At 44.6% G+C, this 26,510-nt stretch overlaps 1 protein-coding gene across 1 annotated transcript in view; it reads right to left on the bottom strand.

Moving 5' to 3' along the window:
• GUCY1A2 (guanylate cyclase 1 soluble subunit alpha 2) overlaps positions 1 to 26,510 on the bottom strand; it is a 1,089,165-nt gene that overhangs the window by 816,518 nt on the left and 246,137 nt on the right. Inside the window, exon 3 of the mRNA XM_085621484.1 lies at positions 19,035 to 19,156. Coding sequence (XP_085477610.1) covers positions 19,035 to 19,156 — 122 coding nt within the window. The remainder of the gene's footprint in view (positions 1 to 19,034; positions 19,157 to 26,510) is intronic.

Genomic DNA, 26,510 nt, shown 5'->3' on the forward strand with positions numbered 1-26,510 from the left:
AAATACTTACACTCACTGAATAAAATTATCAGTTATGTCATGTGAGATGTCATCGGTGATATCATCAGTGATGTCACTTACCATGTCATGAGTGATGTAATATGTGACATCAGAAGCAGTGCATTTCTGTGGTGTAATTTATAGTTAGCTCAGGTAGCTATAACTGCTGAATTTCACTGGTTTTGTATTAATAAAATCTGATCCTTGCTATAAGGTCCCTGTAACATTTGGGTTTTTTTCAGCATATATATATATATGTGTGTGTGTGTACACATTATATGTTCAGTACGTGCCTTGCTGGAATACACCTTATGCTTCAAGACATAAGACCTTAAAGAGATGGAAATTGTTTGGGACTCTTCTGTATTCTGAGTATCCTCTCAAAATAAATGCAGTTTTGAGAGCTCTGACGTAAACATGTATTGGCACTACTTGAACAAAGAATATTAGATATTGAATAATATGTGTGGATGATTCTTTCTGCCATATAAATTATATTTAGGTACGTTGGATTTTATTTTTGTTGTTGTTGACAAAACCACATCCAATATATTCATTAGGGCCTGTAACACTATATTTGTAAAATGTTCACTTAGTTAATAGCAATCAATAGGTAAAAGTTGAGGAGTTAATGTTTGCCAAGCATTTAGGGCAATATTAGATTCCATATGCACTGTCCTTAGTAACGTTTGACCCCAATACTGTTGTTTTGCTGAAATATGCAAACTGAGAAGCTGCATGGCCAATTGATAACTATGTGAAAATACTACTGCTACTGATTTGCATATTTATAATCATCATGCCTGTGGGACTCTAGCAGTGTCCTACCAGTATCACAGGCCTCCAGTAGTGTGTGCTTCTGTCAACAGAGCCTGGTTAACATTAAATCACTCTAGAAATATGCAGGTCTGTCATGCTGGCGACACTGTGCAGGTCAACACTGTACTGTTCCTCACTCAGTGAAACTCATTATTACGGAATAATAGCAGGACATGGTGCTACAAGAAGGGGTAACATGGGTTAGTTGGTCAACCAGCACTATAGGACTCCAAGAATGTGAGCTATCTCCTAATAGTGTCCCATCAGTGATTTAGGACAGCAGCATTATGAGCCTACTCCAGTGGTACTTGTCACCATAATGGAATTCAACAGTTTCAGCTTCCTACAGCTCTTTTGGTGCTTGAGGCCTATGTTAAAGGCACACAATCTGATGAAACATGAAGGGCTTTCAAAAGTGCAACAATATTTAATAACTATTTTAATATATGGAAGTTGTACAAATGGCACAGGAAAACTAGATAATATAGTGATGTAGCACAAAATTCATTTTCATTTATAGGGGTGCATTATAATCACACGTGTAGAATGCATCTGCGTATAACCTTTGCCGTGTTAACATAAGGTGTTAGGACTTTGAAATGTAATAACATAAACGTGATGTATTTAGGACATTAAATAGTGTACGTGAAGAATTAATGTGTAAACCAATGTAATGAGCAGAAAACACTGATGTGAAGAATTCATTTTGTACAACTGACAATCATTAAATATGTATATTAATCGTGTCATTTTATATATGGGTAGGAATATTAACCAAATGCGCCATACTTTCTATGCAATTTCGTAAAGCTGATGCTCCATTTTACTTATGTTACCTGAATTTTTAGGCCTGAAAAGGATTTCCATGCAAGCTCTCACTTTAGAATTAACAGTTTGAATTTCTTGTGCACTGTGAATTTTGCTCTTTCTCACGTTTGCGTTGCAGGTAGAAGAAGCACCCTTATTAGTTTGAATAATGTCTTTGTTTTAGGAGTTAGCCAAGGAGAGAAGAGGATACATTGGGAGTTAATGCCGATAAGGGAACTGTTGTGTTTTCACACCGAAGAGGGCCTGGGAATCAGGAACATCACCGTCCTGTGGAAAACTAACAATGAGAACTTTGTCCGCGTGGATGAGGTGAACCGAAAGGAATTCTGGGAAGATACCTGTAATATTGGAACACTGCAAGTAGGGAACCAGACCCACTTCTCATCTGCCTTTGGAGAGAGAGCATCTCAGAATGGGGTCTGTCTCAATAGCTCCATGCTACCTGACCCACTGGTGTGGAGAGACTTCTAAAGAAGACTCCACATGCTGAAACCTTTTCTTTATCCTGCCCGGAAGAATGCTTAAATAGGGATGTCACGTTAGCATTAGTATAGGGATAGATTAATGCTTTATTTTCACCAACCCTCAATGCAGGGAAATTTGGACTCATGATTTTTGATCCTCTGCATCCTATTTCTTGAGTTAATTGTCTTGTGCATGTTGCACCGACTCAACTGTATCCGCAGCTTTGGCTTATGTTGATTCCCATGTATTTCTACACCCTTGTCTTGAGGTGTCTTTATGTCTAGTTATTACTTATTCTTGGCTTTGTAATAACTTAACTAACCTTATTTATTGATCTGTGGTAACTATGGGCCAGATGTAGGTGGCTAAATACCGGTCGGTAACGCCGTAATACTGATTCCTTAAATGCAATGTAGGAAGCACATTAAAGAGTGCTTTTGAGCCTTAAGAAATCGGTAATTACCACCAACTTCAAGTTGGTGGTAATTACCGATTTCCTTTAAAAAATCACTTTTTTGTTTTTTGTTAAGTGCCATGTGGCACACATTCATGCCCTTAGGGCATGTATGTGCGCCACATGTGCACACATGCACATTTCAGGGGTGCAACAGGGTGTCCTTTTGGCACCCTGGCACCCTGGCACCCTTGAAAGTGCTCCCGCTATTAGCAATTCGGTAATACCGAATTGTTAATAGTGATTGTCTTCGCATTCATTCCTATGGGCCTCCAAGCCCATAGCAATGAATGGGTAGGCATTCCTTATTACCGAATCTCAATTACCGATTCGGTAATAAGGAATATTAAGGATTCTGTATTTTTAACCGAATCTTTACCTACATAGGAAATCCCGATTTCTTAATAACGAATCGGTAAAATTTGCTCTTACGAAATAGGTATTTCAGATTTACCTACATATGTCTATGGAAACTGTGTTCAAATTGATTGACATTGTTAATGATTTCTTTCCCCTCCACACTTTCATGCTGATAAAAAGAACCATCGACTTGCGACATATCTAGAACATACAGGCTTGGCTCTTTCAATAGCGATTTTACTTTTTCAAAACATACTTCCAATAATCAGCTTTTATGTGGTTATCTTAACCTGTGAACTGGCAACAACCTTTTTTCCGCATTATTTTGCCAATTTTCTTAAGTGTCTAGGGTCAACAGGTTAACAGGCGGTGCAGCATCTTTGCTATGGTTGGTTTCATGGGTACTGTTTAGTATAGCCTCGATGATTTTGGGCTATTATGAGGAATAGGGATTAGGTAGTAATGCGTAATATCAAATGCTAATTAAAACGATTCAAATGAGTTAACGCAATTAATCGATAATAGCAGTTATGATCTTTTCCCATTTGTGGACAAGCTTAAGTCTATGTTTCAGGGTGATATCTGAGTGATGACTTACAGGAGGGGTAGCGAGCCATGGTCCTATTCACTGGGAAGTCTAAGAGCTGGAAAATAAAATAAAGTTTGTAGGAACATCAAAGTGCTCTCAGGGCATGGGTTCACCTCAAAAATGCTAAAGAATAGATTAAAAATTGGAGGATTATAGTAAAATAATAAAATACTGTGCTGCATGGAAGTGAATAATTTGAATTATCTAGAGCAGATGTGTTTAGCATCAGGAGTTACCACTCAGGGGTTGTGTGGAAAAACTGAGAGCAGTTTGGGATCTTTATCAAGTTTTAGAGCCAAAATAAAGTATGAGACAACACGTCAATACCAAATACAAAATATAGGGTAAAATAGATATCTAAATAAAACATAGGTAATAAGAGACATTGGCAAAGCTCTCCTATATTTTGTTTTAGTAAAACCAAATTGTCAAAAAGAGAGCTAGTAACTGCTCGTCCCATATCCAGCCATCAATGTACCAAAGAAATGTCAGCTTCAGTTCCCATCTAAAGAGCGATCCTAACATTGTGGAATGACCATTCTCATCTACCAAGTCAAATGATAAGCAATCAGGGGGTAATATTTAATACAGAACAGCGCTTCTCACCTCAAAAGATCAGGGTCTCCTGAAGTATATTAGAGTACCTTCTGTTTCAAGAACGAGGGTTCCTCACCCTCCCTCACTGCTGTAGAATATTACCTTGGTATCTGCCTGTCATGCACTACACACTGGCTTGGCAGCCAAGGTGATCCCTATACAAAGATCTCAGAGACAGAAAGGTTACCACATCTACAGAGTACAAATGTGTTGCCGCTATCACTGGAGCCTTTAAAGCTCTACACTGACTGCTGGTGGTGAAAGGCAACAATTTAAAACACCCTGGGGCATACTTACAAGACACAGGTATAACCCCAGCATTAGTGACGCCGTGCTCCATCAGTTTCAAAATGCAGGGATGCCCCATATTTACAAGAGTGCAGCGCAACTCTGTGTTTCCCCTAACACTTGCACTAAAAAGGATGCCTTGCGCCAGCGCAGGCACCCTTACGCCATGTTGCAAGGGTGTCTGCGCTGCAGGGGTGATTGTTATGTACAGGAAGGGACACCTTCTTGCACATAAGCACTCTTTACAGGCAATTTGCTGTTTCTCTGTGTGCTGCAGAAGGCAGCACATATGGAAAGAGCAAAATACGCGAAGGAATTAAACATTTCTCCTCGTATCGCCTGCTTAAGACAGGGGCCGTATTATCCATTGTGATCGTTTGTGCACGCCAGGCGCAAACAATCACAATGCCCCCTATTATGATATATACGCTTTCCCCAGAACTTGCGCTGCCCCCAGGGAAGCGAATACATGTGAAAACACAGAGCGGCTGCTCTGTGTTTTTACTGTGCAGGTGGCACCTGCCTGCACTTTTACAGGGTAATAGAGATCCCCTTGCAGGTAGGTGCAGTCAGTGACTGCACCCGCCTGCAAGGGGATGTTTGGGGCCCATGGGACCCCATTTACCCCCTGCAGAGGGCTGCTCTCAGGAGGCGCACTGGCAGTGCTCCACCTTTCAAATGGCGCTCTGTCAGTGCTCCTCCTGAGGGCAGCTTTGACTCTGCGCCTGCATCTGTAATATGGCGCGGGCGCAGAGTCAAAGGAATCCCCTCATTTACATAGGGCACGCCCCTGTGCAAATGAGGGAACACCCTCTGAAGGTAGTGCTGGAGCTTTAAGTGCGCCAGCGCTATATGTTTTATAGAGGGAGACACACAAGCGTCTGTGCCCCTTTTATAATACCAAAGTGCCACGGGGCGCAAAAAGCGGGCTCAAATGCCCATTACGCCCCTGGGGCACTTTTTTTATAATACACCCCCTGGTATTCTCTGGTGATATTTTTGGCACTGCCCCATACCTTGTAAATATGGGTAGGCGTCAAAAAGCCATGGGTGTTGCGGTGTCCCTTTTCACGCTAAGTGCTGCATGAAAAGTGGCATCATTTACCAGGTGGCGTTAAGCCACGTTAACCGCGTTAACACCACCTTGTAAATAAGGCAAACAACTTAATGCCCCCCAGCACGTTGGAAAAAGTGAGGTTCTGGTGGCATTAACTCCTTGTAAATATGCCCCTCTGTGTCAGTCAGAACATGCTATATGGCCACAGCTTTCACAGCGTAAACACGACATTCACAACTTATTAGTAGACTGGATACCCTGCCAGCAGCTAAATTCACTGAACCCAATTCTGAAACATATTTGCAAATCTGCACCTACAGGTTTACAAGCTCACAGAGGAGCAGATTTTTGGAAAGGAAGAATCCACAAAGTTTTCCAGGCGTACTCCTGTGAACCTGTGACAGGCCCATGATTCCAGGAGTGTTGCTGGAACACTTTTGAGAGTTCCGAATTATGATCATAGAGACGCATTTCAGCATGAGTGATTCTGCATTAAGACTTGTTAGACCTGACATCCTTGGCGTGGGTTTTTCCCCTATCTTTTGCCTCTGCTACCTGGATTTTTGATGCTGTGCTGGATTTCGTTTTCGCTGGTTTAGATGCTTTGGACACTCTGCCACTGCTAACCAGTGCCAGAGAGTAAGTGCTCCCTGTGTAAAATATCATATTGATTGGATATACCTGATTGGCATATCTGTACCACCATGAAGTCCCTAGTAAAGTGCACTGTGTGTGCCAGGGCTGATGATGACAGATGCTACTAGTCAGAGAGCAGCGCTGATTGCGCCACCCACCGGTGTAGCCCTAGAATGGTGTCTCAGGCCTGCCACCGCAGGCCTGCTTGCAGTCCCCGGACTGCCATGTCCTCCTGGCCAGTGTCCACACTGACCAGGCCTAACCCTTCCCTTTTTATACACGTCAGTCATCCCTATGGAAGGCCCAAGGTACCCCCCTGGGCAGGGTGCAGTGTATGTGAAAGGTAGAGCATGTACTAGTGCAGGTAACATGTTCTGGTAGTGAACAACGGCCATTTTGTGTGTTCACTGCTGCAAGGTTATCTTGCTCCATAGGCTAACATGGGGGAAGCTGGTGCCAATGGCTATCCGCCTATCTTCTCATAGGAACAAGATAAGACATGAGTGTTTGATATCCCTGAGCTCAGCATTAAATAACACATCTTTTAGGAGAGGTTGTTTTTAAATCCTGAGTTGGAGAATAGTACTTTTTAGAGAGTAGCTGTTCTCTTGTCTGACCCTTCTGTGTGCCTGGGCATGCTTGTGGATTGACTGTCTGGCTTGAGAGTGACAGGGGCTGGGGATCCCCCGGGAGGTTGGCTGAGTCAGCCCTCTGCTGAATGGTGACATTTGCAAGGAGAGTGGAGGGAGGAGATAGCACCTGGGAGTGAATAGGGCTGTGCCTGCCTGCCACGGTGCTGGCTCCACCTCCTGCTGGGCGGCTGACGACTCTGCCCCTCACTCTGAAAGGAGAGAAGAAGACAGGAAAACAAAGTGCTCCAGCAACACCCAGAACTGGATCAGACCGGGCTCAGGGCCCACTTGCACAAAGACTTCAAAGACTTTTAGGGGTATAAGTAAAGGACCCCTGACAACAGATTTTGAGATACTACTATCAAGAGGAACCTCTGCTGAAAGACGGACCGCTGAAGAACTAAAGGAATATTGCCTTGCTGTGTGCTCTAAGGGCTGACCTGTTCTGCTGTACAACTGAAGCTGAGGAGGAGAAGGGGTCTTGCTGTGTGCTGACTCTACCCACTTGACCAAACAAGACTTTGCTGTGTGCTGTGTCTTAAACCGAATCTCCAAGGGCCTGAGAAGAGCTGGCCTCCTGTTTCGCAACCCAGGGATAGAAAGGTTGCCCCGAACCCAAGACTCTGCTGTGTCCCCCCTGCGCTGCTGTGTGCTGCAGGGACCGTGGACTGTTCTACCAAGCTTCTCAACATCTGCCGGTGAAGTGGGCTGGCTGCTCTCCGCCTTGCTGTAGAGTACCGCGCTGATCCGGGCCTGACACCGGTTGCCGCATCAAGAAGACCGATGTGCTCATCGGCACGTGCCTTGCCGCGACCCGGAGGCCTGAAGCAGACCAAGAGTCGTACTTCCCTGCTCTACGAAGCCGCGCTATGAGTGGCTGACTCCGGTGACGTCGACATCGTCACGGAGGGCTCGTCGAGGGAGTTGTGGAAACCTTGCACCGAACAGCCAGAGGAGCGCTTTGTACAATGAGCGCAGTGACGCCGACGGAGCAACGTAGCTGCCTAAACAACAAGAGCCTACGAACTGATTCATTCTCAGTGAGTATCGAATCACGCAAGAGACTAGAGACTATCGTCTTACGATCCCGACCAACCAAGAAAGCGAATATGGTGTAAACCTGTGATGCTTGATTTCAACTGCGGAAACTAGATAAAGATATATTATTTTTGATATAACTCACCTGTGTGGTCTAAGTTTGTGGTGTACGGAGGGGGGATCATTGTGGTGTCTACGTGCAAATACCTTACACATTGCCTGCTCGTGCCAAGCTACCTAGAGGGTGAGCAGGGGTTATCTACCGTGTGTGTCCTTGTACCCTGACTAGAAGCAAGGGTCCCTATTTGGTCTCGGGTGTACACCTCTGCCAACTAGAGACCCCCAGATCTAACAAGACTCATTCAGAGTGCCCCAATGTAGTACCAGGTAACTTACCCCCCCCCTGCGGGGTTGATGTTACCAGGCATTACATGTGGGGACCTCAGGCTCCTCTTAGAAATTAGGCATTAATGTGTAACCTGTATTTCTGGTCTGCAGTCCGTTGGATATTCCTCATTTCCTAGGTATTTCTCTCTACTCTACTTGATTCTGCAGACAAAGTCTCCCGTTGAAATACAACAGATCTGCAGGTACTCTGGTTACCGGCCACATCAGATTTAAAAGGTCACCCCTAGTGCGTACATTAGTAGAGAATATTGCACGAGGAAATACCTTCTCTGTGCAATAGTTACCTTTTTACCTCCACATAGAAAATGTGTGTCTTTGTTAAGTGGGCCCACTCTTCTGACAGGGTTATTTCCCTTAAGCCTCTTAAAGTCTGGAGATCAGCTGCCAACAAGGCACAGGAGCAATGATTGTCTCAGTCCGCGAGAGGCGCAACTAGAGCCGAATGTTGGGGGGGGCTAATTCTTCCAGCAATAGGCAGAGTGGAGATGCAGGGGCTCTAAAAATGGGTGATAAAACAACAAAGCCTCGTTAACAATTAAATGGTCATTTAAAGACCTGTGAAGTACTCGGGTGCGGCTGCAATAAGACGGACGCCAGACCAGCCAGCCTGCAGCAGCTCAAAAATTGTTTGTGTGGGTGCTCGGGAAGCTGTCTCAGCCCGGACTGACACACATGACGGGGGGGGGGGGGCTGAAGCCCTTTGATCCCTATGGGCGTTGGGTGCCTGGCTACAACCATCCTTGGGACTTCCAGGAAGGGTATTCATTGAAACTTTAATGGTATATACAAAAACACTCAACAAATATAAAACAAATTATTTCATTTACAATTTCTCAATTAGCAAAAACAGGAAAGATAGAAGGTGCAGTTGTACCTATTTGCAGATCACGTGCTTTAGTACAAATATGCATTAAGAATGTAAAGGGGTAGTAACGTGATGGAGACAGAACAACATTTCCCAAGCAAATAAAGCATTATTTTACAGAGTTCTGAAAACATGGAACACTTTATTAGGAAATAGATGTCGCTTCGTTTGGAATGATTCCAAAATAAAATTCCACACAATGGATGAATTGGGACTGGGTAGTGCACCTCATTATGAGATATCAATGGACCAAGCATGAAAGCCAACAATTATCTATTGAGCGAGCAAGCTAATGAAGACAGCCCTGATGCCTCTATTCACCATTTAATGGCGTTTCATCAACATATAATGATTCTTTGTATGGTGTGGGTCCTTGAAAAATGAGATGAGAATTAGCAATATTAGTATGTAGACAAAGAACAACCGCCATTCAGGGCAATTAATAAGTGAAAACTTTACAGTTATTTTGTACCTTTATTTCACATTATCATCTATTATCTAATGTTCTGTTTGATAAAGGCTTTCATGCAGTATAATTTAATTTAATGAGATAATATATGCTACAATTCATGTGAATGCGCTATCATGTTTTCTTTTTAAAATGTTGACTATGACATCTTTCTTTTTATTGCGTATAAACACTTTTTGCGCCTGAATCATGCCAAAGAAAAATAACATAATATTTGCAAAACCACAATGTGTATGCAAGAAAAAAGACATTGCCATTCTAAGAAAGTGACAGTTTACTTAAAAATATTCAGATTATTTTGTCATTATGTAATCTTTTGATTTTTTCTCCTAGGGTAAAAATATTTTGATGGGTTCTCCAAGCAACTGAGGCCGGAAACTTAAGTACAGAATAATGCATTTGAATCATTTTGGGCAAGCAACATTGGTGAGGATGTAATGGATTTAGAAAGCACTTTGCAAGTTACTTTGGGGCAGCCCTCACAAAGGGGGTGCTCTATCATATAGAAGAATGAGCCTGAAGGTCACCTTCCTTTGGAAGATTATGGAACTTAGAGGTGACTTGCAAAAGCCTTATCATGTACAGGAAGAGGTTCTTTATTCCTTATAATACATAGTCACATCATTACCTTTCCCAGTAACCACTTAAATCCTTGGTGCGTAGCTCTTTCATATGAAAGCGAGCATGTTTGCAAACATGGAGAATAAAAATACATTCTCTATTGCAAAATTAAACACATGAAAACACCTGTTAGATATTTCTTGAAAACATATGTTAGAAACAGGTTAATACAAGTCGTTTAAAAAAAGAGCAGTAGCTTGTAATGAGTAGGAACATGCAGAAAGAGTCTAACTCTTCTATAATTACTTAAGGACTGCAAAAAATAAACACATTGCCACAAATATCTCCTTTCTCATGGTCACTGTACAGCTAGAAAAAAGAGAAGAAAAAAGCAATGTCTTATTTTGTTTCTAAACAGCTGCTTTACGTTTTCTCCATGACCTGACTTACCTTTCGCCTTAGCTGCTGGCTCCCGCAGCAGTCATTGTGATGTCAGAACTCAACTGGCCTTTCTTTATAATAGGTGGTTAGGCCAGGTGAGTCACAAGTCGCACGTCTTGAAAACTGATAGGAAATTATAACTATTTGCATACCAATTTTATTTGAACTACATTTAATACTTGCTGCTTGTCTAGCAATTGCTAGAGAAATTGTACAAGACTATTTATTCACCAAGCTGCCACTACAATGTAAAGTCCTTTATGAAGTAAATACCCTCAACATCTTGGATTAATTGATTTGTTTGGCACAACATGAAAGTATTTGAAGATTCCATGAGTGCGTTTTCAGAATAGCATGTAAAACCTATGGCTTTTTAGCAAATTTAATTTGCAACTGTAGTGTAAAATGCACCACTTGACAACATGTTTTCATAGTTTCTTTATGGGCCTACAACCTACCCTTAGGGAATTTCAGCCTGCACTCTTTTTGCAAATTGTGATGCTTTATTAATGTCCCAACACTTCCTAAATCCTGATCTCTAATACTTTTTGTTACCTTTTTTACCAGAACCCTACACCACACTATTACTCTAACCGTGACTAACCCTGACCCTGTCCATAACCCCCAATCTAACCCCCTTTATTGCACTTTTAGTCAACGCTGATACTTACAGCTAGCTGGCCATCGCATTCCCTCAGTCATTCATGCGCCCCTTACCCAACACTCATCACTCAAGCCAGCCTTCAAACTGCTTAGTCGGTTCTCAGAAGCTTTAAACCAGACATCAGATGGCCCAGTGACTAAGTTGGTCTTTCCCTGCTGCTGACCAGTTGCTACTCATTAACTATCCCCTAACCAACACAGTAACCTTTAATCCAAACCTAAACATTTCAAAACCTTAATCCCACTCTGATGTCAACCATAATCCTAGCCGAAATCTAACATTTTTATAAACAATAATTTCGTATTGATCCATGTTCTAATTTTTTTGCTTTGATTGTATGGTGTGGAGGATTGGTTAACTTGTTGCCACCTTCCCCACAGTTTCAATTACTATAGTCTGTATCTAGCAATGGAAAATGTCTGCCACAGAGGGAATCAAGGTTTGCAGGCTGTGTTGTGTGGGCAGGAAGAAGAAATGTGCACATTTAGAATAGCTGCATCTCTGAGTTCACATGACAACCGACCCCAGTGCAACCAGGCATTCACATGTGGATGTACCAAGCGATCCAATTACCTGTTCTATGCATTAAGTGTGAGCCTTGGAACTGTGTTGGGGGAGCAGCGACTTGAATTCTTTCAAGCAAATACACATCTCCTGAATATTGCTTTTTATAAACGAGACTAATCATGTTGGAATTAGGTGTGTTGTAACATCATCTCAGTTTTGAGTGTACACTGTTTCAATTATTTATTTAACTAAGACACCTTTTTACATAATGAACATCTTGCACAACGTTTCCTTAGTAACAACAATATTTGGAACACAACTCCCGCACAAGGAAACCTGAAGCAGACACTCTCTCATCTTCTATCTTGTTTATAAAGTGTTTTATGTATTTATTGGAGAGCGAACATCCACCCTACACAGGGGCGTAGTTTCAGGGGACGGGGGGTTGGGGTGTTACCCCCCCCCCCCCCTAAAACATGTATTTTCTGATGAATAGTTGAGTTCAGTCGGGTATGGTGCGGTGTCTGTTGGATTTCACCTGAGATTTTTGCATGTACCCACTGAGAATAACACACTCTCTCTCATCTCTGTTTTCAAAACCCTAAAAATGTTGATAATTTTTCAAAATATTTTTTCTCTCAGAACCCATACCAATTCGCTTTCTTCTCCCTTTCTACTGCCCCATAAGCCCCTATCATGCACCCTGCTTGTCGTATAATGTATTTAGCATTATTTGCAAGCATGATTGTCGGAGAATCTGAAGCAAAACGCCCGCCAATCTAACTGACCAAGCTACACCCCTGGCCCTACAGTTAAAATGTTTTACTGTTTCGTTTTCTTCTCCTGGATGCAGTCCTACCCAGCAGCACTGCTCTGCTGCAAGGTGTCTGCATCAACAGCTTATTTATCGCTCTTCATAGTTCGGCTTCAGAGAAGGTCTGTACCTTTGAGGGTATGCTCCCAATGTGGACAGTGTAAAGTAATGTTGGTTCTGTCGAGTACAGAATTGCTGTACAACTTACTTAATAATAGACAGTGAAGAGAAAATCAATTACTCCAACACTTAATCAATGGACAAGAGAGAAAAACAGGAAAAACACACCAATCATGAATAAATTAATAGAATGTATTCAACAATGAATCACTTTTTTACTTTTTTACATTTTTGTGGTATAGAAATGACATGGTAATGCTGTTATAGGCAATAAACAAAGATATTTTGAAATGGCGCAAGGGTGATTAAGTGACAAAAGTGCAAAAAAGTGCTGAATGTGAGTATAATATATACAGTGCTCTAAGAATGGTTTAAAATGGTTATTCAAAAGTCATCCATTGCTAAATATATGAATCTCCAGTCTGACTAGGACATAATTTGCCGTTCACATGGAGTGGAGGGAATAGGGTTTGGATTTGACAAGCACATAATATTTTGTGAAATTGTGTATCAATCGTCTCCATCATGCCCCATCCTTACTGTCTCCCATAGACACACTCCCCAGTGTCTCCTGAAACCATTGCTAGTTGCTTAGAATGAGAACAGCACTGTGTCTCCAAAGCAGCAAGTGTGGCTCTTGTGAGACCATGACTAGCAACACTTTTAGCTCCAGCACAATGGCAGCAGTCTGACAATGGAACAAGTGCAGCCCTTATAATAAAAATAAACTTAAAAGGTAAATGAAGGAATAGCTAAGCAATGTTATTATTTTCATAGTCATCCACTGGCCTCTTTGAAAATTGGAAGGTAATCGCAATTTAGTTGGTTACTCCAGATAACAGCTGATTCGTGATTAGAAATGTTGAGGGATCAGTATAATGCTGATATTTTTACCCACGCTTGTTTCACCAGGATATACATTGTAATTGTAGTTGTATTCATATAGCGCTTACTATCCCAAATGAGGCGTCGAAACCTTTTTCAGCGAGTAGCACGCTACTCCGGAACCCAAAAAGGATTCGTGGTGGATTAATATAGGAGCGACCCCTGACCCTGTCTGTAGGGAGGTCGCTCCCCACGCCGGGCAGCCCCACCTGACTGCGCCTGTGTCTCTGTCCGTGCATCTGCCCAGCTGCCGCTGAGGGAATTCGAGGCCCGCCTCCACCCGCAGTCTACTACCTGCGCCTCATCCCTGGTGGCCAGTGGTAGGCCATAGGTTTGCTTTCCTGCCCTAGACTTGCTCTATCTTGTACTTGCATTGTGCCCCTTCTGCTTGAGACCGTCTTCTATTGTATTCTGTGCCTGCATTTTGTGACCGTCCTTCCCGCGTGCTACTGCCACTCTCCCCGCCGCTGCTTCCCCTGCATCCCCGCCCCCCCGGCTCTAGACTTGCTCTATATTGTACTTGCATTGTGACCCTTCTGCTTGTGACAGTCTTCTATTGTATTCTGTGCCTGTATTTTGTGACCGTCCTTCCCGCATGCTACTGCCACTCTCCCCGCCGCTGCTTCCCCCGCAGCCCTGCCCCCCCACTCGCCCTCTCGTCATTCCAGTCTTACATCTGTATTGTATCTTGTATTGTGCCGTGCCCCATTTGCTTCTGTGATCGCCCTTATTGTAGTGTGGTTTCCGCTTCTGTGATTGTTTCTCCTAGCTTACAACTCTCTGCCACTTTCCCTGCCGCTGCGTCCCGTGCGGCCTGCCCCCCCACTCACCCAGTCATCCTTCCCCTCTCCCAGCTGCTCCTCCCTCCCACCTCCCCTTCTTATGGTGGCCGCGTGCAGCGGGCGCACCGCTGGCGAGCCGAAGGCATGCCTAAGGCAAGCCCGTCTGCGCCCATCTGTGCCCGTCCGTGCTTGGACCAGCGCCAGAACCCCTGGCCCGCGAACACCACAACGCCCGACTCCGCTACAATGCCAGCACCCTCCATGCACTCAACCCCGGACGAGAACACACCTGCTACCAGGCCACCCCGAAGCGCACCCAAGGACCCTTCACCTGATGGAACTGCAGCTTCACCAGCATCCAGCCCACCAAACCACTAACCAAAGAACCCAACTACCTCAGATGCATTCTTCTCAACACCCGCTCCACCCGCAAACACGCCGTCGAACTCTGTGATCTTCTCGACTCTACCTCCCCAGACATCGTCTTCCTGACGGAGACCTGGTTGAACCCCACCTCAGCTCCCGACATCGCCATAGCCATCCCGGAAGGCTACAAGATCACCCGCAGGGACCGTACCAACGGCGTTGGAGGAGGAATCGCCATCGTCCACAGGAACACCCTCAGAGTCTCGACCAACACCGAAGACACCCTCAGCACAGCCGAACACATGCACTTCCAAATCCACACCGACCCCAACACCACCCTCAGAAGAACCCTCATCTACAGACCCCCCCGGACCCTGACCGCAGTTCAATGACTCCATCGCCGACTTCATCAACACACACGCCCTCGTCTCCACGGATTACATCCTCCTCGGGGACCTGAACTTCCACCTCGAGAACAACAACACCAACACCAACACCCTGATCAACAACCTCACCAACCTCGGACTCAGACAGCTCGTGACAACACCCACCCACGCCACCGGCCACACGCTCAACCCCATCTTCACCACAAGCCCCCACGTCACCTTCAACCACACCACCGAACCCCACTGGACCGACCACCACTGCATCCACTTCACCTTCAGGAAGCCCACCACGCTCCACCGCACCCAACATATGCCTCGACGCAGCTGGAGCAAAGTCACCGAAGACCAGCTAACCACCACCCTCGCCCAGAACCCACCCGCCGACTCCACCGGCCCAAACACTGCCACCAGCAACCTCAGACAATGGATCGACAACTGCGCCAACACCCTCACCCCACTCAAGACACCCTCCAACAGCCACACCAGCAAGAAAGCCACCAGGTTCACCAAAGACCTCCAGGCCTCCAAACGAACATGCCGAAAACTGGAGAAGAACGAGCACCGGACAGCCACGCAGCCCACAAGAACGCCACACGCAGGCACCATCAACTCATCAGAACCGCCAAGAGGGCCTCATTCAAAGACCGCCTAGATAACAATGGACACAACAGCAAAGAGCTCTTCAACATCGTGAAAGAACTCTCCAACTCCAACTCCAACACCAACGACATCCCGCCCTCGCAAGAACTCTGCGACTCGCTGGCCACCTTCTTCCACCGCAAGATTGCCGACATCCATGACAGCTTCAACGCCACGACTGCCCCGACAACCACCGCCCCCACGACCACCACCCACACCAACCGCCTGCTCTCCTAGACCAGCATCAATGACGAGGACACCAGCGAGATCATGAACACCATCCACTCCGGATCACCGCTAGACCCATGCCCTCACCACGTCTTCAACAAGGCCTGCACAGCCATCGCACTCCATCTCCGGAAAGTAATCAACATCTCCTTCGAGACAGCAACCTTCCCGGAAAGCTGGAAGCACGCTGAGATCAACGCCTTGCTCAAGAAACCCAAGGAAGACCCCAAGGACCTCAAGAACCTCCGACCCATCTCCCTGCTCCCGTTCCCGGCGAAGGTCACCGAGAAAATCATCAACAAACAACTGACCCGCTACCTCGAGGAGAACAGCATCCTGGACCCATCCCAGTCCGGGTTCCGCAGCAACCATAGCACCGAAACCACCCTCATTGCCGCCACCGATGACATCAGGTCACTGCTTGACAACGGAGAAACAGCGGCCCTCATCCTCCTGGACCTGTCAGCCGCCTTTGACATGGTCTGCCCCAACACACTACGCACACACCTCCACGCCGCCGGAATCCAAAAGAAGGCACTGGACTGGACCACGTCCTCCCTCTCCGGCAGAACCCAGAGCGTCCGCCTCACCCCCTTCCGCTCCAGGGCCACCGAGATCATCTGTGGCGTTCCCCAGGGCTCTTCCCTCAGCCCAACGCTGTTCAACATCTACATGGTACCCCTCGCCCACGTTGCCCGACAGCACGACCTCAACATCATCTCCTACGCCGACGACATTCAGCTGATCCTGTCTCTCACCAAAGACCCTCACACCGCCAAAACCAACCTCCAAGAAGGCATGAAGGCTGTCGCCGAATGGATGAGGAACAGCCGACTGAAGCTGAACTCGGACAAGACGGAGGTCCTCATCCTCGGAAACACCCCTTCGGCCTGGGACGACTCCTGGTGGCCGCCGGCACTGGGAACCGCCCCAACACCTACCGACCACGCACGCAACCTAGGGGTCATCCTCATACTCCACCCTCTCCATGACTAAACAGGTCAACGCCATCTCCTCATCCTGCTTCAACACCCTCCGAATGCTCCGCAGGATCTTTAAGTGGATCCCCACCGAAACACGAAGAACAGTCACCCAGGCCCTTGTCACCAGCAGATTGGACTACGGAAACGCCCTCTATGCAGGAACGTCGGCCAAGCTCCTGGGACGACTGCAACACATCCAGAACGCTTCAGCATGTCTGATTCTCGACATCCCCCGCCACAGCCACTTCACACCCCACCTGAGAGACCTGCACTGGCTCCCCGTCAACCAGAGGATAAGCTTCAAGCTCCTCATCCACACACACAAAGCTCTCCACAACACCGGCCCAGCATACCACAACAGACGCCTCAGCTTCTACACCCCCACCCGCCAGCTCCGCTCCGCCGACCTCACCCTCGCCACAGTCCCCAGCATCCGAAGAACGACCGCCGGCGGCAGATCCTTCTCCCACCTCGCGGCCAAGACCTGGAACACCCTCCCCACCACCCTACGGCAGACCCAAGACCTACTGGCCTTCAGAAGACTCCTCAAGACCTGGCTCTTCGATCAGTAGCAGCACCCCTTCCCCCCCCCCCGCCAGCGCCTTGAGACCCTCACGGGTATGTAGTGCGCTTTATAAGTATCTTGATTGATTGATTGATTGATTGAATATAGTGAAATTTGAGTTAATTTGAGCGGTGGACATGTGACTCTGTTAATTGGATTGAAAAGGATAATGGGGGATAGAAGAGGTAAGATTCTAGAAAGTATTTATTGGGAGATCATAGTGGTGAGATGAGGTTTGGAATGAGTATAAGGAGAGATGGAGGAGCGAAGAGTCTAAGTCCCTAGAAATGGCGAAACGTGTGGTGGAAAATAAAACAGAACTGGGGAAATCTAGCTGGAATTGGTGAAAAAGTTTAGGATTATGGATTTCTATAATCCAATTTGAAGTTAGGTTAAAAAAAGGTAATAATCCGTGAAAAATCAGTAATGCTGCACTCAAAAAATACTGCATCCTATCTTTATCAGTAGTTCTAGGTGCAGAATAACTACATCAGGAGTTCTGTGACTGCTGTAATGAGGATCATAAAGTGCAGATACAGGTCTGCTGAGGCCAATTTGCTCTTTATCACCGTTGCTGAGTGCAGGGGGTGACACGACTCACAAGAGGAAATTAATTAAGTGGCCATGCCATCGTTTTCAACCTTGAACAATGTTATGAAAATGTATATGTGCTTTATTTGGCACTTAATTCTTGACACCAGCACTTTTTTCTGCCAGTCCAGCCCATGGCTGCACTGTCTATTTTCAACATAGCATATCAGTTTAACAATTCAACATAAACTATACAATATTAGAACATTGGAATGTTGGTACCTCCATTGAAAACAATGAAGTGCTCCAGGCTTCTAATGGCCCCGGTAGAGGCCCAGAGCTCCATCATTCTAATGTTTGGGCCTCACAGAGCCTGAGTGGATTTCAATCCCCTCGGCTCTGTGTGGCCATTGCTTTACATATTAGAAAATTCTGCCCTCTAGGAGCACAATATTCTAATAGCCTTAGAGCCCTCAGTGGCGGTCTTTACCGGACAATAAAAGCCTACTCTCTTGTAAATGGCCCTCACATTCAGCTGGGGCTTTTAATGATGGAGTGGGCCTTTAATGGCCATTAGAGCCTGCTAGGGCGGGCTCTAACCATATAATAATAGCAGCACTTCAAAGCCATTGGTGGTGGCATTTTGCAGCACTCGCAGGGGCAGTGGGTGGTGCAAACTGCAGTTGCATCCTAAGGGATAGCTTGAGCCCTGGCACTTATGTTATTTTGAAATTAAGCACTGTCCTGCAAATCTGCATGGAGGGCCAGTCAATACATTTTTTCCAAGCACAGAAGGTATAAACAAATCTATCTAGCCGTAGCATACATGATCAAAGGTGCTGATAAAATGATACAAAAATTATTTATCATATCACATGGAAATCAAATTATCTTAGCAATTGATGCAGTCCATAATTTGACATCTAAGTTGTACATTTTAGCAGGTATCCTGAGGCAGACAACACTGTCATCCATTTGTTAACATTACACAAGGAAACACACAGAGGCATGCAAATAAGATGAGATGGTTAAGGTGAGGATCTCAAATGGAATTTACCAAGGAGGTTTGCGGTGTAGTGCAGTATTCCTGAGACTTCTTCAGCTTCGTCACTGCCAGAATGTTCTGCATACGGACATCTACTCCAAACATTATGAAAATTCTTCTCTGCTTCTCTGTAGCTTAAAAAAAATCGTGATTTTATTATCAAACACTGCTGAAACAGTAGATAGCTTCCAATTTTCATACAGTGCTAAACAATTCCATCTTAGAGTCCCCATGAGACAAAAGTAGAAGACTGGTCACCAAAACAGAGAGGCCCACCGGCAGCCGAGGTAAACTCGAGCAGCCCACCCACCATTATTGTTTTTTCTAAGCAGAGTGGCCCACAACATTTGCGAATTTTTATGACTCTGCTAAGTACATGGGGCAACATTTGAGAAAATTATACAACACCTTTTTTTTTTAATCAAAGTTGTTGCTTTAACATTGTTGAAAACTGGAGCTGATTTAAAGATAACTTTCCTGGATGTACATTGTCTATCCACACGCTTACCTGCACGAGCCCCGGCTGCCCACAAGACTCTTTGTTAGGAAAAGTAGCTGGCAATGATGCAGTATAACATTAGCTGAACTTCCAGTGAATTCTAAAGTCACAAAAAAGGTGCAAATCACTAAAGGCCAGATGTACGACCATTCACTTTAGTGAGTCGCTATTTGTGCCGAATTACGACAATTTGAGACTCGCTAAAGTTAATGCACAACAGTCTCTCAGACACTGTTTGCGATTCCCAATGGGGTAGCAACTTGCATGCCTCTTCAATATTGAGCCTGCTCTTAAAAAATATTTTTGCACTCACTCACAAAGGGCAAGGGGTCCCTATTGGGACCCCTTCCTGTTTGCCAGTGGTTTACCACCTACTTGAAGTAGGTGGTAAACTGTGAGTGCTTTGCGACCGCAAATGCCCTTGGCACGCCCCTTCCTAATAGCAAGTCACAAACGCTATTTTGTGAGTCATTGACTCGCAAAATAAGTTAGTACGTACCACCACTGATTTTTTGCGGTCGCAAACGAGTTGATTTCCCTTTTGCGACCGCAAAAAACGGTCGTACATCTGGGACTAAGGGTTATGGTAGCAGTCTCACCACAGGGAGCATGTCTCATCATTTACCAAGTATGGCTTCCTCCTGACCCCGTACACTCTGGTTCTTTGTGTTCACCTTTAACAAAATCAAATATCTGTAATTCTTTGACATTTCCTGATTCGTCGCATAACAGCTGTGTGTTGTAAACTCCCACCTTAAAGTATTCGGCAGTCCTTACAAATATTAATAATTTGTTTATGCTGTTCCAATGTTCGTCTACCACAAAGTGAATTCCAGTCTCCTTACTATAGGTTTCGATGAGCCTGAAATATGAGCACTACCTCTATGTTTATGAAAGTATAGTTAGGCAGTGAGTTCTGTAGGTCAAGTACACCATGTGAAAATTGGTCTTTTTGAAATTGAGGGCCTGATTCACAAAAGGCCTCCGCACTCATGTCGTTCTGATTGCAGAGATTCTGCCCTGAGTGCGGACACGGCCTATCTTAAAAGATTTCTTGTGTGCTACACAGGCAATTTAAAACAAATGTGTTGTTGGACATTAAGCTAATCAAATTGTACCTAGACACAGACAGGTGCTGTGGCATGCTAGGATACTAGTTCTGCTACAGGCTACAGGCAGATTCATTTTAGGTTTCAGTAGTATTTTACTGGGTTTTATCGAAATAAAGGCAAAAAAACAAGAAAATCAATGATAACAGGAACCTTCTCCCACTCTCTTCATGCATCGCCTTCATCCTGTTAATAATCCCCTCTCTCCACATCCTGCCTTGGAAATGAAGTCCACAGTGGTCCATCTCTCGACAGCTTGAGGGTGTTCTCTTCTCCTCCCTGGCTTCTGTGCACTCATCTCAGACACCAAGTCCAAAAGAAGAATCTGTGTTCTCAGGCATGGCAGCCTAAATAGGGTTTCACCAAGTCTTGAAGAAGTGGCCCCACTCAACAGATAAAGTATTTTCTAACCCCAGTCTCACATAAAATTATTTTCCAACGCAATATGAACTGGGCTCTGCTAAACCAGTCATTAATATGCAAGATAAAAAGCATTCCCACGTAGCAAATTGTGTGTGTTTGACTGCAAAGAGGAGCACATTTGCCCTTGGTGTAGCCTCTTTCTTCTGTGCCAGTATCACATCTGGAATCCAAGCCAATAGTATGTCCTTGGAATTCTCAGCAGTTTACCACCCACTCTGAATTCTATGCTTCTAGGATTGCCTCCGAATAGCGTTGTATATGTCGGCAACTCCACAGTAGATGTGTGTTTGTTCCTGTTTGATTGCACCCCCTCCAGCACCTCACAAACTAGTTACTATGAGCTGTGCCGCCTAGGTAGACTTTTCCCAATTGTTCCCCTTCCCTGTGCATGAGTGATACCCCTGCATTTGTTATGCATTAACAAGACTCATTGTTTGTCAGTAAAGTGTTGACCTATTTACTTTTCCATTTAGACTGAAATTTGCTTCTGATTAGTGAGACATTTGGTAGAAAAATGTTGTAGATATTAGAGATCATGTGAGGGTCATCTTGTGCAGTCACATTTTAAACATACTGCACAGGAACCAAAATATAGCAGCGAATTAAGGAGGTGACAGTATGTGTCTGAAAAAAAGAAGTTTAATATTCTGGAGTCGGAAGTTACAGCATGCGCACCATCAAGCCACAGAAACCGCCGCAATTTTCTTAAGTTATTAGTCAGTAACGGCTTGCTTAGAGCGATTATCATCCAGCTTCTGTCTCTGTTACTTACACCACCTAAGACAAGCTGATTACCTAAACCATAACCATGACTCACATCAGACCTTGGAAGAATTTAACCTCCATAGATCTTGAGGAAACACTGAGAGCTAAAACTCTCCCACTCAATTCTCTCTCCTACCTAACCTTAAGCTGAGATTTTTGAGACTGTCAACTCCTTAATTCCCTTGAAGGTTGAACTCTCTACTGGAAGACCATGCCAAGCTCAAATCCTTGAACTGGTATTTGGATTGACAATGGGAGAATGTAACATACCCTGTAAGAAAATTATGCTACTATCAAAACTAAGGATTATCTGGCCTCCCTTAGAAAAAAAGCTAATACTCCACATATAACACTTTAACCAACCTTTATCCCATGGAGCGGTTTAGGATGAAATCAGAATTCAAGTATCTTTGGTGGATGTCTACACATCACAGCATTATGACTTCCTGACAATGCACAAAGGGACAAATATCGGATAATTGTTCTCCTTGCTTGGTATCACCTTAGCTCATCCTTCATTTTTAGAACTATCTGACCCACCACTAGACTTGGCCCTCTCTGCAGGGTTATCCTCAAACTTTTTGTCTTCTCCCCCATTTTCTGAACCTGATGTTATTGGCTCGTAGGACTCTACACAGCTTACCAGCGCCAAAGTGCATGCACTCTCTCCTATAAACATGATAATGCAGAAGCAGGATATTTTTGGGGTTGTCTTTACTGAACCCATACAGTTGTTAAACTAACTTAGTCACTTTACTCAGTTTCTATACTTCGACCACAGAGGCATTGGTCCTCAGATAGACCTTTCTTTATCGTAATGAGGGATGAGAAATCAGGGTGTAGAACTGTTGGCCACCCAATGAGAACCAATAATTGGTAGCCAACTTACAAATTCAAGATCAGGTTCAAGTGCACTACACTCTGAAACATGCTATAGAAATAGAGTATTGCAATTAGAAGACCCAACCTTTTAAATTTCAATCTAACAAGAATTATACACACCAAAAGCTCTGCTGTGGCTACACAGAACAATTGCAAAAGAACCTGATATTCTGAAAATAATCTATGACTCTCCCTATCATGCATTTAGAAACCAATCTCTATGTAAGGACAGTTTCTGCGGAAAGAACATTAAGGCACAATAAATGAATCAGACAAATTTAGATAATTTGGTTATTGTATTAAAGATCCAAAATCAATGCATGTCTGTAACATTTTAAGCAGTGGCGACTGCCACAGATAAATGCGGTGGGCGGTGGGTGGGGCAGGGTGGGAGCGGGGGAAGTTAACAGACGACGGAATAGGTATAATTAAATAAATAACACCTAGTCTGACGTCTGTCAGCTTCCCCCCTTGGTGCGCCCAGCCCTCGCCTCACCACTCTTACCTGTGCTGGCCTCAACTGATTTTAAGCAGTTTGGTCATAAGTCTACAGCCTGTTGTATAAAACCCTATATTTAGTCAAAGTAAATCTATTGCTCAATAAAAGAATCCATGGAGACCATGGGTAAGGATAGCAGTTTCCTTCCACCAACAAAGGCAGGAGGATAGTTCAAAAGAGTTATCTGGGCATGGGCAAAAGGATTAAGTTAGAGTCCACTAAGGGAACGTTCATGGACATGCGCAAGGAGAATGGAGCAATGATTAGGGAAGTTCACAACGTGTATATCACCAGACAGGTCAAAATCTCCAGCAGGTAAGTTCATCAGCAACGTGAGAAAGGCAAGAGGCATGTGAAGATAGTCCAGCTAGCATGCTGGAGGCTATCGAAGAGAAAGGCCATTTGTGACATAAGATGTCACCATACAATGGCCTGATGGTCATGTGACCATTATTTCGTGCGGTAGATACAAGTTTGATACTCCAACATATTTTCCCATGTTGCACATGAGAAACGACTGTCCATTGTGTTCTCACATGTTAGTTGATATAGAGCTTATTTGCTCTTTGTGGATTAAGTGGAAGGGTCAAGTTCTACCAGAACATATAAAGTAACATTTGAGAAAACGTAGCAAAGGTTCATTACTATTAAAAAAGGCACAATGCATTTCAAAGTTAGCATTTCTTATTTAGTAAAAAAAATCGTAATTAAGTTCAAGCATAATGAAATCAATCAAATACATCACATATGGAAATATTAGTACCACTGTGATTTATTGAACAAAAATGTCAAACTCTAACTATGGTCTACTACCAAAATTTTAAAAGTACCTATGTGCAAACAATAAAAATGATTAAAATAACATCATTTTTAGAAATCTAAGACCCTAATAAAGTCAAACACTTATATTGAAAGTTTCATTCATATATCACATTGCATAAATATTTTGCACCAGTTTTCCTTTTGTTATGGTTCATTACAATGAAGACAATAAAGATGCTAAGTTTCATCATTAATTTTTCATAACGACTTTGTTAAAATATTAGGTAATCAGTTAATAAACGTGTTAAATTCATTATTTTATTATTCCTGCTATTTATACATATCCAAGCACACTTTTACAGTGATGGTATTTCAACTTCTCTCAGTTTCAGTGTTGTTTTTCTAGACATGTGCAACATGCACATTAGAGTTTCGGTGTCATAACCGTTTTTTGATTTGAGTAAAGAATATTCAGCTTTTACTCTGTAACAGTAACATTGGCTTACAAATAATTGACACATTTAGTTTACTTGTAAGTTCCTAGTAAAGTGGTACTGCATGTGCCCAAGGCCTGTAAATATATTGCTCCTAGTGGCCTTGCATCACTGATTGTGCCATGCTCTTAAGTAGCACTTTAAACATGTCTCAGGCCTGCCGTTTCAGTCTGTGTGTTCAATATAAAACTGTCATTTCGACCAGTCAAAATAAACTATTTTGCGCCCTTAACCCCTTCCCTGCTCATGACGGAACCACTCCGTCATGAGCCACGGTTGCGCTGTGCTCATGACGGAGTGGTTCCGTCATGCTGCGGCCGTTGGCCGCCGCTCCGCCCACGCGGCGCTAATTCCCCGCCTGTGCGGGCGATTAGCGCAGTGGGCGGAGACGTGATGAAACCACTCCGTCATGAGCACAGCTCAACCGTGGCTCGTGACGGAGCGGTTCCGTCACGAGCACAGCGCCACCGCGCTGCCCCCAAACCCCCCCCAGCGCCGCGGCGGAATTCCTGCCGCGGCTAAGGGGTTAACCTTCCTTTTTAATACATATAAGTCACACCTAGGGTAGGCCCTAAACAGCCTTTTAGCAGGGTGCAGTGTATTTAAAAGGTTGGACATGCACTTCCAAGTGTTACATGTCCTGGCAATGTAAAAGTCCTAAATTAGTTTTTCATAATGTGAGGCCTACCTCTTGCATAGGATAAGATTGGGTTCTCTTATAACATTTCATAAGTGGTGAATTTTAATTGGGAGCAGATAGGAACGTTATTTTTGGTGTCTGACAAAATGTAATGAAAAAATAATGGTAGAGTAGTATTTTAAGTTACAATTTTGAAAATGCTACTTTTAGAAAGCTGGTGTTCACCTGCTCTAACCACTTGGTGCTTACAGCCTGTTCCTGGGTTGTGACTGGGTGTATATGGCAGTTGGACTTTGTTTATTCCTTCCAGACAGCCACACAATAGAGATATCAGGTATCAGGATGGAGTAGCACCTAGTAATATGGGGAGACGGAGCTGGGAAGAGCCCCACTTGCAACTGAATAGGCATTGTCCTACCTTCACACACAGGGACCACCACCACCACAAAGCTCCAGCAGCAACTGTCCTCAATGCCCAACAGGATCTTCACGCTACAGTGATGATCATCTGAGATGCCTGGCCTGTTCTACGTGCTACATCCGTGACACTCTCCCTCTGCTTGCGGACCTTTCCAATGCGAGTGGAATCTTTGCACTGGACATTCAATGTTAACTCTTTCAGCTGGACTAACCTGGTCCCTGTATCCTATCCACTCTACACTGTGGTCGCCCTGAACTTGTGACTTTTATCTGTGTAGGAGAGTAGGATCTGCTTCACATGGGTACCCCCAATTTTTGCTGGTGTTTCACTGTTTTTCGTGCTTAGTCTGGCTGTGGCCCTGCTAATCAGGACCCCAGCCTAGCTGCTTCCTCTCTAAAATGGTTTCCATGTACATTAGGTACATTTCTAATTGGATTCTGGAGTGCCTTATAAGCCCCTAGTATATGGTATACTATGTACCTAGGGCATAGGTACCTCAGAGGCCTGCCAGGGGCTGAAGCATGTATTATGCCACCCCTGGGAAGCACTCCAAAATGACACCACAGGTCTGCTACTGCAGCCTGCGTAAGGTGGTGCTTGCACCCCTTACAGTGGTATAGGCTACTTATATCACTATCATTGCACACACATATTAAACCTTAAGTCACTCCTATGGCAGGCCTTAACAATCCTGAAGGCAGAGTGCTTGGTTTTTATGTGAGAGGGTGCCCCTGCATGAGCAGAGCCCCTCTGCAGCGTTCGGAGTACCTCCTCTGATGCTGTTTGTGGTGCAGCCTGACCATATACTCTTAAGTGCATTATAACCTCGCGGTAAATGCTAACTTTGGGATGGCTGCACGGAAACATGTTGTATTTGGTGTCAAACACTTTGGAATATTACCCCCCGCCAGTTCTGGTGGCGGGGGTAGCATTCCACCCTTCTAGAGGGAGAGACATGTTCACACTGGTCTAACCCGGTAGGACTTTCTACAGC

Source organism: Triturus cristatus, chromosome 8, assembly GCF_964204655.1.
Source record: "Triturus cristatus chromosome 8, aTriCri1.1, whole genome shotgun sequence".
Taxonomy (NCBI): Eukaryota; Metazoa; Chordata; class Amphibia; order Caudata; family Salamandridae; genus Triturus; species Triturus cristatus.